At 50.0% G+C, this 14,586-nt stretch overlaps 1 protein-coding gene across 3 annotated transcripts in view; it reads left to right on the top strand.

Annotated features, from left to right (window-relative positions):
• The window catches only part of TENM2 (teneurin transmembrane protein 2), a 1,124,432-nt gene that overhangs the window by 1,087,790 nt on the left and 22,056 nt on the right, over positions 1-14,586 (top strand). For all 3 annotated transcript variants that reach the window (XM_066344467.1, XM_066344468.1, XM_066344469.1), the window contains 2 exons: positions 1,896-2,071; positions 3,721-3,956. In XM_066344467.1, the coding sequence (XP_066200564.1) occupies positions 1,896-2,071; positions 3,721-3,956 (412 nt within the window). The remainder of the gene's footprint in view (positions 1-1,895; positions 2,072-3,720; positions 3,957-14,586) is intronic.

Consider the following 14,586-nt stretch of genomic DNA (forward strand, 5'->3'; position numbering starts at 1 on the left):
TGGTAGACATTGGACTATCTTTTCATCCCTGGAAGAAAAAAAAAATCCCACTTGGTCTCAGTTGTCAAATATTCACAGAGCTTGACTTCCCCCAGTTCACGCCAGAAGCAACATTTCTCACATCACTGAAAGTCGGGAGCCGGGTCTATCTGCCTTTACTTCAGAAGCATTTACCAAGCAGCCTCCATGTTTGCACTAAGTGATCAAGTCAAATAGGCCACAGTGGTTCTGTGCACAGGACGCCTCCTCTGAGGTCCTCCTATCCCCACCTGCTGTCCAAGATCCCATCTCTGTCACTGCAACCTGCTACCTTTGTCCCTGCCTCCCATCCAGAGGGAGGCACACCTGGAGGCTGAGTTGTTTTTCCTTTTTAACCCTCCAAGCAAAATATAATACTTTCTGTGCGCCATCTTCCTCCCCACCCCTCCTCCACTAACAGATCGGATCTGGGAAACATCGAGGCTTCGACGTTTAGACATTGACAGGAGTCTATTTTCTTCCCCCTTTTTAAAAATTTGTATTTATTGATTTCAGTGAGAGAGGAAGGAGAGGGAGAGAGAGACAGGAACATCAATCTGTTTCTATGTGTGCCCTGACCAGGAATCGAACCAGCAACCTCTGTGCTTCAGGACAGTGCTCTAACTAGTTGAGCCATTCAGCCAGGGAGAGAGTCTGATTTCTTTTCCTGGGGCTTAGGTTTTCTGAATGTAGCAGATCTTCCAGAGTAGGGAAATGCCCTCCCTCCAAGCAGAACAGCAAAGGAGGTGGAAAGACCGCTCCACACTTTGAGAAAACAGTAAAGAGGACACCTCCGTAAAGAAGGAAGGCTGACCTGACCAGGCGGTGGCGCAGTGGATAGAGTGTCAGAATGGGACGTGGAGGACCCAGGTTCGAGACCCCGAGGTCGCCAGCTTGAGTGCGGGCTCATCTGGTTTGAGCAAGGCTCTCCAGCTTGAGCCCAAGGTCACACTGGCTTGAGCAAGGGGTCACTCGGTCTGCTGTAGCCCCCGGGTCAAGGCACATGTGGGAAAGCAATCAATGAACAACTAAGGTGCTGCAATGAAGAATTGATGCTTCTCATCTTTCTCCCTTCCTGTCTGTCTGTCCCTCTCTCTGTCTCTGTCACACACACACACACACATATACAAGGAGGGCTCAAATTCAGGCCACTTTCTGGTAGCACAGCGTCATCGCTGGTGTGCCCAGACTTGGGTGCTGAGGACAGCTGAGCTCCAGGGCGTCACGGAGAAATGTCTGAGGAGCTCAAGGAGCTGAGCCGTGGTTGGTCTCGAGCTACAGGACCAGAGGAAGGGTTATAGGCAGCCGGGCCTGCTACACTCGAGCCAGGGCATGGAGGTGGCACTTGGCCCAGGCTGACCGTCCAGAGGACTACGAGGGGGCGAGGGGGACAAGGTTGTGGGAGTGTGGAAGGCCGAGGGTGTGGATGGTCTCAAGTGTTTGGCTTTGGTTTTCTGGGGCAACCAACGGGGAGAGTGTGGTTAGTTCTGCAGAGAGGTGACCTAAGGAAACTGATCACTTTTAGGAAGGTTAATTTGGTGGCTTTGTGGGACACAAAGAGTGAAAGATGCTCAGAAGCGGATGCCCCCCTAACTCAGGAAAGTCTATCTAAGTACACCCCGCCGGAGGCTGAATGTTTCCCCGAGTTGCATCAGGTATATCAGTGGGCTGCAGGAAGTGTCACCACCATTTCTCAGGGCGGGCTGGAGTGTTGAGGGTTGTGACGAGGGGCCATGGATCAATGCACCACCTGGTCACCCCACCTTCCAGTCTCTTCCTCTGGCCCCATGAACCCGGCCCCTGTGTGGTTCTGAGTGTCAGAAAAGCCTTCGGCCCCCTAAAACTCTGTGCCAACCAGTGTGTTGTCTGTCCTCCAGTTATGACCATGAGGGCCGCCTGACCAATGTGACACGCCCCACGGGGGTGGTGACCAGTCTGCACCGGGAAATGGAGAAATCCATCACCATTGACATTGAGAACTCCAACCGCGATGACGATGTCACTGTCATCACCAACCTGTCTTCGGTGGAAGCCTCCTACACCGTGGTACAAGGTAAGCCCCCCACCACCACCACCCCTCTCTCAGATCCAGAATCCAGCCAAGCCTGAAGGTGTGAGTAACCAAGCCTCGGCAGACTTCCAGAGACCTAAAGCACCCCTCAACTGTCTGTTTTACCGAACTGTCCACAGCAAACCAACTCCACTAGAGCTCACCCTTGTAGAACATGACTCCATCGGATTCAGGAGAAACGTCCTCCTCACCAGACCATCTAGAATAGATATTTGGAAGTTCTACAGGCTTATCTGACAGTAGCAGTCAGCTGTCACCTCACATGCCCTCTCCCCTGCTCCTACCAACCCATCACTCCACACCGCCCAGCACACCTGGTTACCTTCTCAAAGACTATTCTCCGAGCCCACCATTTGGGGGGGGGGGGGTCCCATTCTGATTCTCTCTTCGAAGGATTTTTTTGTTGAGTTGGTTGTCCCGCAACCAAAGCTCTTTAGCCGTCCTCTTGCCAGGACTGGGACCTCAGAGGTGTCTGACCGCCCCGTGGTTACGGCTGCTGTTCGACATGACCCACAGTCCAGAACAAGCCCAGGGGCTGGCCAGAAAAAGGAATCGTGCCGATTAATTTTTCCTTTAATGAAGATACAGTGTCAGTGGGTTAGCCCGTTGTCAGAGGATAAAAGTGTCCTCTCAGTAGATAAATGGTGACGTTCTTGGACTCCTCGCCCACAGTGGAGTCAGTTTCAGTGACCCAATTCCCGCTCTGCCAGGTGATTAATGATGTAGATGCCGTCTTCCAGCGAGATGGCTGCAGCCGCAGAAGTGACAGGTACACGCTCGCCCCCTGCCCCCGAAGCCGGCGTCTGGGAGGCCAGCCCCACTGGGCTCCTTTGGCCAAATAGTCAGGAGGCAGCTCATCTGTAAAGGGTGTCTCTGACTCACATCTCCATCCTGGAGCTTGCTGACGAGAGAAAAGGTCGGAAGTGTGATGGGCTAGAGTGGGTTCCGTCCGGATCGATGCACACACATGCTCAGCACACCCGTGTTCAGCACGCGCGGGCTCAGTCTACCGCAGGCTGGTGTATCTCCTCAGAGCGCTCTCTGAGTGCAGGCGGCAGCACAGTGGAGTCAGCAGCAAAGTCATGAGGGCAGGGCAGGTGCTTTGTCTCTTGGTTTTCAGTCGGAGACTTGATTTGCAGTCGATCTGACCTGTGGCTAAACCATCAACCTCAGGTTAGATGGTAGACAGAAGTGAGGGGGGGAAAAAAGAAAAAATATATGTATACACACACACACACACATATATATGTATACATATGTGTAGTTTTTGTTTGTTTATGAACATTTAAGCTAAAATATATGTTAAAGATCAGGGATTTGATTGACACAAATTGTGTAGGCAACAGACATCTTTGAAGGTACTATTAATAGTCTTCAGTAAATAAGAGAAAAATATCACGGCGTAATTATTTCTGGAGTGCCACATATTAATAATGTTTTTCTCTCCACGGATCAGCAGCGTCTCTGCTCCTCACCTCCTCAGCGTGGCGTGTGTGTGTGCTCATCGCAGGCAGGCTCAGACTGACAGCTGCAAAGCACCGTGGAAACCTCGAGAAACAGGGGGCTCTGCTCTCCTGTGACCGAGTGGATAACTTGTCTCCCTGTCCCCACCCCGACTTGCCTTTCTCCAGATCAAGTGCGGAACAGCTACCAGCTCTGTCACAACGGGACCCTGCGGGTGATGTACGCCAACGGGATGGGCGTCAGCTTCCACAGCGAGCCCCACGTCCTGGCGGGCACCGTCACCCCCACCATCGGGCGCTGCAACATCTCTCTGCCCATGGAGAACGGCCTCAACTCCATCGAGTGGCGCCTCAGAAAGGAACAGATTAAAGGCAAAGTCACCATCTTTGGCAGGAAGCTCCGGGTAAGTGGCTCCGCCCCACCGGTCACCGCAAAGGAGTAAGAGGTACACTTTTCCCCTCAGGCACTGAGGAAATGTCCCAGCCCCCAAGCCTCCATTCCTCCCTCCTTCCCTGGAAAGGACAGGCCTTTCCCACGGAACGTGGGATATCTATATCTATATCTATATATATAGATATAGATATAGATATAGGTATAGATATAGATATAGATATAGATAGATATAGATATATAGATATATAGATATATAGATATATCTATATATCTCCTTGGGACTGGCACCGTGGGCCAGACGGTCTCCGTTGTCTAGGACTGGAAAGGCGGAGGCTGAGCTGATGCTAGAGCCAGAGCCAGCCTGGGTCTTCTTTTCACACTTGCCATCTTCTCCCTCAACTTCCACCGTTTGGCCAGTTCAGCAGATGAATTGGTGCCAGTGTCACCTGGGTGGGTGCTGGGTAATTTGCCAAATACTGAAGGAACAAAATTTTGGAATGGGCTCTTTGACACTCAAGGAGTTGACAGTCCAATAAAATATATAGATGCCGGCCCATCCGATGGGTCGAGTGAGAAGAGAGGGGAGGAGCCCCCACCCAGCCTCAGGCTTCCCAAGAGGAAGTAACAAGCAATCCACTGTAGGAAGTTTTAACCAACCCTGTCCCCCCCCCCCACCCCCAGACTAGGCAATTTACAAGTGGCACCTTCTAAAAATAAATACATGTGTTGAGAACTTTTAGAATACAAGCACATTAAATGCTTTGCTTGTACTATCATCATTCCCAGCAGCCCATGGGGGTAGTTACTATTATCTCTACTTTTTTGATGAGGACACAGACTCCGGGAAGTTCAGTAACCCATTCCAGGCACAACCGATAGAAAACGGCAAAGCCAGGACTCGGCCCCAGTCCTGTCTGTCTGTGTGGTTCACGTCCCAGCACTCTGAACCAGCAGGCGGTACGGCTTCCTGTGTGGGGCCGCGAGCAGCCAGCTAATCTGGGTCCTGCCCTGGGCATCTATCCGGCGCTCAGAAGGACGGCTTCCTACCCCGAGAGGGCAATCCTAGGGAACCCAGGCTTCATCAGATCCAGCACACGTGGCCTGAGCACCTACTGTGAGCTAGGCACTGCTGTGCACCAGAGCCACACAGCACACCAAGCAAAAACCCCTACAGCTCAGTTTCAGGGGTGACGGAGAAAGGGACACGCAGGGCAGATGCTAAGTAAAGCAGTAAATTATTGAAATAATTGCAGATTGCAGTCAACACATGGCAGGGTTTAATAAATGCTTCGGAACCCCTGAGAGTAAAAGGCTTGCCATCAAGAGAACTTGGGTCGTAAAGTTTTGTCAGGCCGTTGGGTTGAAACGCCGGCAGCCCGGGCGACCTCCCTGCAGAGCAGGGCCATTGCCGTGTTAAGAGTCTGTCTTCGTCTAGTCGGAGTTTAAATTCTCCACATTAGGTTATCAGCGGGCTCTCGTGTTTGTCTTCCCGAGCCAGTATCTGCTAGGTTGCAAGCGGCACGCAGTATCTTCCTAAAGACAAAAATGAAGTGAGATTAGTAGCTAAATCCTTAATGACCGGATTTGGGGACTGTATGGTTGATATTTGATACTCTGCACTGTCAAAGTTGATTAGAAGGAGTAATCTTGTCGTTTCTCTGACAGATCGGTTATGCATTTTTGGCTGTGTTTGCAAAATAAAGATAAAACGTGCCCCCAAAATAAAATGACGACAATCCCAACTCCGAACGTTAAACATCCTAATAATGGGACTTGTAGTAATTAGTAGAAGTTAGGCACGCAAGTCTTATAACTGAATTTCTGCCAGGGTTAGATTTGCTGGCATCGTGTTTATGCAAATCAGAACACAGCTTTATCTATCAACACCTCAACACTTAATTGTCTAGTGTGAGTTCCTGTAACAATAATCACATATCCATTTAGCTCTCTTAAATGAAAATCACTATGAGATTATAACAGGTCGAGTGGACTGAAAATGTAATTTGAAAATGAGGGAGAAAGCCTGGAATTTATTTGCATCTCATTTATTTTAACTCAATTCATAAATTGTTTAGTGAATGAAATAAAACGCAAAGTCCCGGAAGTCGGAGGGAAGCATGTGGAAGGTGGTGGAGAGGCAAGGTGGAGCGGGGTGTAGATTGAGAGACCCAGGGGGAGTGCCCCTCTCTTCAGATGCATTCAGGACCCGTGTCAGGGACATCTGCAGCCACTGAACCAGAGGTATCTGCTGGCCCATGAGAAGGCAGGCTCTCCTCGCCTTACCATCAGTCCTGACCTTTCTTGTCACTTTACTTTGTCACCATTGTCACTTGGGACCCTGAAACGTTTCATTTATTCAAAAGATGTTTACTAGACTCTTAAGAGAACATTCCCTCTTATCATCGTAATTGTTTGTTTACCTGGGTATGTCTAGTGTCGTTTCCTTCTGGGTTTAAGTCTCCTCTATATTGGGGCTAAGAATGAAACCCAGGTTTCAAACTTAAAAAAAAAAAAAAGCAACAAAAAAAGGATGTTTACTAAGTGCCAACAGTAAGGACTACTGAGTGTGTAGACTCTAGAGAGAGAGAAAGGAAATAAGATCTTTACCGTCTAGAATAGTGGTCCCCAGCCCCTGGGCCGCGGACCAGTACCGGTCCACAGAGGAAGAATAAATAACTTACATTATCTCCGTTTTCTTTATATTTAAGTCTAAATGATGTTTTATTTTTTTAAAATGACCAGATTCCCTCTGTTACATCCGTCTAAGACTCACTCTTGACACTTGTCTCGGTCACGTGATACATTTCTCCGTCCCACCCTAAAGGCCGGTCCGTGAAAATATTTTCTGACATTAAACCGGTCCGTGGCCCAAAAAAAGGTTGGGGACTACTGGTCTAGAAGCTGACCGTCTAGTAGAGAAGAAGAAGTAAGGTGTGTGGCGGAAGCTATAATAGAGGCTAATACCGCAAGGATGGGGACACTGCATTGTGTCGGTGAGGAGAGGAGAGGCTGTGGCCAGGCAACAAGCCCGGAAGTCTCAGGGACTCGATACATCTCCATCCAAACAAGCCAGGCAGCGCTCCTGACTGACGGCCCCCTGGCACTTCTCTGCCTTGCGATCCTGCCGCGGCCAGCATGTGACCTTGAAAGTTGCTGTGGAAGGGGAGGGGGCTTGGATGATGGAAGGGGGCTTTAATGAGCAGGGCTGGGGGTGGCATGCATCACTGCCACCCACCCTGGTGACTTCTCCTTAGCTGCAAGGGAGCCCAGGAAATGTTGTGAACGCCGAGCAGGTCCGCGGTTTGACGCGAGGTGGGGCGGCGCTCCACAGGGGAGTCCGGGTGAGTTCTGAAGAGCAGTGGACACGAGCTGGGCAAAGAGCCAGGGACGGCGTGATCAGTCGGAGTAGCCTGTGAGGCAGCGAAGAGGTCAGAGAGGGGAATAATGGCATTTCAGAAACCTCTCCCGCAGCGCGACCGGCGAGGAGGGAATTTGTGACGCTGCGGGGGCGGAGGAAGAAAGGGCCAGCCGGCCGGGCCCGCACACACGGGAAGGAGGGTTTTGCTCGGCTGGCATTTCTCCTGAGGACAGCGGGGAGCTGTTCCAGCGCTTAGTCAGCAGAGTGATGTGTTGGGATGTATGGTATTAGAAAGACCTGTCAGAGCCCAGAAATAAATCCTTGCATATATGGTCAATTAGTATAAGACAGAGGAGGCAAGAATGGACAGTGGGGTGAAGACGGTCTCTCCAATAAGCGGTGTTGGCAAAACGGGACAGATACGTGCAAAAAAGAAAAAAGAAAAAGGAAAGAAATTGGACCAGTTTCTTACCCCAGAAACAAAAATAAGCTCAACATACATTCAAGACTTAAATGTTAGCTTGGCCTGTGGTGGCGCAGTGGATAAAGTGTCAACCTGGAAGCCTGAGGTCGCCGGTTCGAAACCCTGGGCTTGCCCGGTCCATGCATATATATAAAGCAACTATAATGAGTTGATGCTTCCTTCTCCTCCCCCCCTTTCTCTTTTTTTCTCTCTCTTTCTCTCTCTTCTCTTTCTAAAATCAATAAATTAAAAAAGAAGAAAAAAGACAAATATTAGACCTGAAATCATAAAACTCCTAGAAGAAAACCTAGGCAGTAAACCCTTTGACATTGGTCTTAGTAATATCTTTTTGGTTATATCTCCTCAAGCAAGGGAAACAAAAAGGAAAAAATAAATAAACAAATGGGACTACATCAAACTAAAACCCACAAAACAAAATGCAGCCCACCGAATTGGAGAAGATATTTGCAAATGATACATATGATAAAGGATTAATATCTAAACTATATAAACAACTAATACAACTTAACACCAAAAAGAAAAAAATCCCGATTGAAAAATGGGCAGAACTTGACCTGTGGTGGCGCAGTGGATAAGGCGTCAACCTGGAACGCTGAGGTTGCCGGTTTGAAACCCTGGGCTTGCCTGGTCAAGGCACATATGGGAGTTGATTCTTCCTGCTTCTTCCCACCTTTTCTCTCTCTCTCTCTCTCTCTCTTTCTCTCTCCCTCCCTCCCTCCCTCCCTCCCTCCCTCTCTCCCTCCCTCTCCCTCTCTCCCTCTCCCTCTCCCTCTCCCTCCCTCCCTCTCCCTCTCCCTCCCTCCCCTCTCTCTGGGAAGAGGACCCAAATAGACATTTCTCCCAGGAGAACATGCAGACGGCCAACAGACATATGAAAAGATGCTCAACATCACTAGTCATCAGGAAAATGCAAATTAAAACCACAATAAGATATCACCTCACACATATCAGAATGGCTATCATCAATAAATCAACCAACAGCAAGTGCCGGGGAGAGCGTGGAGACAGGGAGCCCTCAGGCACCATTGGTGGGATTGGGAAGTGGTGCAGCCAGCCTGGAAGACAGTAGAGACTCCTCAGAAAATTAAAGATAAGAGCCGCCATGCAAAGAAGCCAGTTCCACTTCAGGGTGTTTATCAGAAGAAAACGAAAACACCCACCTGAAAGATAGAAGCACCCCTGTGTTCACTGCAGCAGCCTTTACAAAAGTCAAGACACGGAAGCACCTAGATGTCCATCAGTAGGTGAACGGATAAAGGTGTTCCATACAGACAATGGAATATTACTCAGCAATGAAGAGAATGAACTCTAGCCATTTGCAACAACATGAATGGACCTACAGGGTATTTATTATGCTAAATCAAACAAATACCATAACAACCTCACTTATATGTGGAATCAAAAAATAAATGAATGAGTCCTGGCTGGTTGGCTCAGCGGTAGAGCGTCGGCCTGGCGTGCGGGGAACCTGGGTTCGATTCCCGGCCAGGGCACATAGGAGAAGCACCCATTTGCTTCTCCACCCCCACCCCCTCCTTCCTCTGTGTCTCTCTCTTCCCCTCCCACAGCCAAGGCTCCATTGGAGCAGAGATGGCCCGGGCGCTGGGGATGGCTCCTTGGCCTCTGCCCCAGGCGCTAGAGTGGCTCTGGTCGCGGCAGAGCGATGCCCCGGAGGGGCAGAGCATCGCCCCCTGGTGGGCAGAGCGTCGCCCCTGGTGGGCGTGCCGGGTGGATCCCGGTCGGGTGCATGCGGGAGTCTGTCTGTCTCTCCCCGTTTCCAGCTTCGGAAAATATAAATAAATAAACAAATAAATAAATAAATGAATGAATAAACAAAACAGAAACAGACCCATAGATGTAGAAAACAAGCTAGTGATTGCCAAAATGGTGAGGGGGGGGATAATGGGGGGGAATAAATACATAACATTTTTTCAATAAATAAGACAAAAAACAAGAAATAAAACAGTTGCTATTTGGAGAACCTGCTACCTAGAGAACTCAAGAGAATCAACTGAAAACATTTCAGAAGCAGTAAAAAAGTTCAGCAAGGCCACTATACACAAATAGAAATTAGGTTTTTCTATGCCTCCCCCCACTCTCCCCAGCAAGCTTTCTTCTTGACTTTTGGAAGCCAGAACTGAAACTGACCCCTCCCATTAAGGTTTAAAACTCCTGCTCTTCCCTAAAATGGACTGCCTGCCGGATCCTCTCTGAAGAGAGAAACGTTGTAACCACCCTCCAGGAATAGTCCCTCCTGCTTAGGATGAACATAAAGATTGCAAAAGCAAGAAACAGCTACACGTGTAGGCGGCAGAACAGAAGAAAAATTGCTTTGGAGGTAATCTTCCATCGTGATATTGGTATTAGCGTTATTAGGATTCCAAGGAGAAGTGGGAGTTGGTAATTTTGTTTTGGTTTCCATATAATTAATATGACACTGCAATTACACGTTGGCTTGCATTACTTGTGCTTTTGTGGCAAATGACAGTGGCAGAGGAGCGAGGTTGAGGCAGACGATGTGCGTGTATGCATGGGAACACGCACACGTGAGCTCAGTGCGGCGCAGGGGGGCCCCTTCCCGTAGGTCTGTGAATGCGCACAGTCGTTATAAAAGCCTGCATTTCATCGGCGCCTTCCGGCCACCGTGTACTCATGCCGCACCAACTCACATTTTGTTGTTCAAGTGCCTGTTACGTTCTTGGCACTGGATTAGGCGCTGAGTGCGTATTGGTGAGCAAAACGGACAAGGCACTAACTTGTGAGCGGTGCTTGTGCAGGAAGAACAACTTGTAATGAATGTAACGTGAGCTGAAATAATACATAATGGGAAGGGCAGACTTCTGCAGACACGCCAAACAATGTGTTCCCCAAGCAAGTGTAGCTCTTGGATGACTTGAGTGCCATGGAAAATTGGAAAGACCCCTCGTGGAACTTAATCAAAGGAATTGGGATGGACGCTATAAAGAAAAACATAGGGTGAGGATAATGGGAAAATCTGATTTACATTAAGGCCACTCAGAGAAAATGACACATGAGCTGAGAACTGAAGAAGTAGGAATTTTCCAGGCTTGGGGTGGGAAGAAAGTCTCCTATGCTAGTGGATCAGCATGTGCAAAGGCCCTGAGACATAAGAGTCTGGTTCTTGTAACCTGAGCAGGAGGAGAACCAGGGTGGCCAGGGCAACTAGCTGGAGGTAAGATCAAGGGCATGGGGTCTTAGTGGCCTTGGTAAGGATCTTAAAAACACAGAAGTTCTCCCCAGATTTACCCTCTGGTGAATGCAAAGGAGCATTCATCTGCAGACACTGGGAGACATGGAACAATACTTGGCTTCCGGAAGTTCAAGTTGAAGGGTGACTAGTGTACAAGCTCATTCTGGTCATCTGGGCTGAGCCTCCATGGCAGATGCCACTCTTCCCTGCCGTCTCCCTACCAACGCCCCTCCCACCTCCGCTAGAATATTCCCACAGCCTCCGAAGCCGTGCTCTCTGCCCGTGCAGGGTCCTCGCTCACCACGGCAGCTCTCCCGGCTCACCTCCCCACCTGGAACGTTCTGACCCTTCCCCCACCCTCACCTGGGAAGCCGTACTCATACTTCTAGCCCCCCACGGAGGCAACACTGCCTTTGGGAAACTGTCCTTGTCTGCCCAGTTCTGACTAAGTGTCCCTCCTCTGTTTCCGTTATTTCTTACCTGTATTTATTCTCGCTATACCACACTGAGTGTTTTCCATTGTTGATTCACGTGTCTTTATCCTCCTTGACCTGCCAGCTCCATGGGGACAGGGGCCACTTGCTCTGTCTTAAGTGCTGGTCACAGGAATAAGCACATATTAGGAGGTGCTCAGTAAATATGTAATGAATGAATGGGATTTTAAGGTGATATCATGAACACCCGCTCCCTCTGGCCTCTGTTAATTCCAGGTCTTGGCATGGGTCTCCCAGAGTGGCTCTGATTTCTCTTTGGAGTGAAGCCCTTCGGTTATCTCGAGATCACAGATGTCCTGGTCACATTTTTCTGTTCTTAGTTTCCCGCATTAGAACCTTAGACCGTCCGAGTTGCCAGGATTCTTACACTCAATCTAGATCAAGTCCCGTTGGCCCTGGCCGGTTGGCTCAGCGGTAGAGCGTCCGCCTGGCGTGCAGGAGTCCCGGGTTCGATTCTCGGCCAGGGCACACAGAAGAAGCGCCCATCTGCTTCTCCACCCCTCCCCCTCTTCTTCCTCTCTGTCTCTCTCTTCCCCTCCCGCAGCTGAGGCTCCATTGGAGCAAGGATGGCCTGGGCGCTGGGGATGGCTCTGTGGCCTCTGCCTCAGGCGCTAGAATGGCTCTGGTTGCAACAGAGCAACCCCCCAGAGGGGCAGAACATCGCCCCCTGGTGGGCATGCCGGGTGAATCCCGGTCAGGCACATGCGGGAGACTGTCTGACTGCCTCCCTGTTTCCAGCTTCGGAAAAATGAAAAAATAAAATAAAAATAAATCAAGTCCCGTTAGTTTAAAATGTTAAGCAGCAAGCACTGTCCAAAATAATAGGGTCATTAAGAAAATTAAGACAGCCCTGGCCGGTTGGCTCAGCGGTAGAGCGTCGGCCTAGCGTGCGGAGGACCCGGGTTCGATTCCCAGCCAGGGCACATAGGAGAAGCGCCCATTTGCTTCTCCACCCCTCCGCCACGCCTTCCTCTCTGTCTCTCTCTTCCCCTCCCGCAGCCGAGGCTCCATTGGAGCAAAGATGGCCCGGGCGCTGGGGATGGCTCTGTGGCCTCTGCCTCAGGCGCTAGAGTGGCTCTGGTCGCAATATGGCGACGCCCAGGATGGGCAGAGCATCGCCCCCTGGTGGGCAGAGCGTCGCCCCATGGTGGGCGTGCTGGGTGGATCCCGGTCGGGCGCATGCGGGAGTCTGTCTGACTGTCTCTCCCTGTTTCCAGCTTCAGAAAAATGAAAAAAAAAAAAAAAAAAAAAAAGAAAATTAAGACAAAGTTCCGCCTTGGCTGGATAGCTCAGTTGGTTAGAGCATCATCCTGATATGCAAAGGTGGCTGCTGGGTTGAACCCGGATCAGGGCACATACAGAGACAGATGGATGTTTCTGCCTCTCTCTCCTCCTCTCTCCCTAAAGCCATTAAGTAAATTTTTTAAAAAAAGAAAAAGATAAAGTCGCTACCCACCGGAAGCTCACAGGCCAATACAGATGAGGAAACTGAGGCATGAACAATCAGGTGCTGCTTTGCGATGAGAAAGCTAATCATTGTCAAAGCTGCAACTCAAATTCGGGTCTTTTTACCTTGCCACCCACCAGCCTCCAAAATACAGCAAGTCACCCAAAAATAGCGTCTGTTTGGGGAATACATTATTTGATGTGTTTGCCGAAACTTGCCATTGTAATTAGGCATTATTTAAGTTTATCACGTCGTTTTGTCAGCACAAGCATGGGTCCCAGTGTGGCCCCGAGTCTCATTATGTGGGTGCTGGGGAGAAGCTGCGTTTTAAATCCCAAAGGACCAACCCAGAAAGGAAATGGAGGCTTCTCCTGAGCCAGGCTTTTCCTCTCGGCAGGCTGGGCGACAGACTCAACTCTCCAAGGCAGGAACTCTGCTTTGTAAACATTGCCAGACATGGAGAACCCCATGCCCTGCCTTACGAATCCCGTCTGGGTTTCCCATACTCGGAGGAGGTTCCCATACTCGGCGGACAGTTCTTGTGTCAGTCTAACTGCAGCCTCTCCTGCTGCGCTCAGTGCCGTGTCCTGCAGGGGACCCCACCCAACATTCATTTCTTCCTTCACAGTTTCTGAGATCACTGTCTCCCATCACTTCCCCCTGAGCTAAGTGGAAGTCACTGGTTATAGCCCCAGCAGGGCTGTTTTGAAGGCCGTGTTTCCTTTTCTCGGGGTTTTTTACAAGCCTCCTTGTGATGGGCGGGCGTGTGCTTGGTGAAATCAGACAGAACATTCTGGGGAGGGTGGTGGGGGAGGTTCCACAGGGGAAACTACTTCCCAGACTCTGCCCTCTGCAAAAATAAAAACCATGCTAAATAGCTGAGTTTTATTAAGTGGGGGTGGCAGGCTGAGGGAAAATGCTCGATAATTAAAAATAATAGCTTCCTTACGAACACAAAATGGTATTAATTTAAAAATTGGTTTCTCTATTGCTGAGTGCCTACCGAGCCAGCTGGGAAGGGAATTGTGTTGATCCTGGCAGTGGAAATAATTCAAAATAACTTTTATGTTCTCCAGGAAGCCTCAAGGTTAATTTAAATGTTGTTAGAGGGGTAATTTAATTCTGAATAAGAGAACAGTGTGACTGCATTAAAGCTTCTACATGCTCTAAATGGGGGTGGGGGGGGGACAAGGGGACGGGTGGCCATGAAGGGGGACACATGCCCGTCAGACCCTCCAGCATCTCACACCCATGGCCGAGGTGCCTCCTCTTCACAAACGGTCCCCTCGTAATTAAAGATACTTGATGCTAATGGAATTACGCAGCTGGCCTGAACTGCCTGGCTCAGCTTCCGGTGACTGAATCCTATTTGATTATTAGAAGGATTGGGCATTGATATAGAAATCACACATTTCAAAAGCTAACTTGGAGTGACATCAGCAAGGCAGCCACGCAGGTGCTTCCTGACGCCTCGCCCCAACTTCCTGTTCATAGAGAAGACACCTAGAACCCAGGTGGGGCCGAGGCGACCCCCTGCACGGCAGAGACCCAGGCTGACGGCATTAGAAGGGCGAGAGGAGCGGCTGCTGGCTGGCCGCGGGCCCCGCCCCAGGGCAGACGCAGCACCACCCACGCAGGAAGGACCC

This window comes from Saccopteryx leptura, chromosome 6 (assembly GCF_036850995.1).
Source record: "Saccopteryx leptura isolate mSacLep1 chromosome 6, mSacLep1_pri_phased_curated, whole genome shotgun sequence".
NCBI lineage: Eukaryota > Metazoa > Chordata > Mammalia > Chiroptera > Emballonuridae > Saccopteryx > Saccopteryx leptura.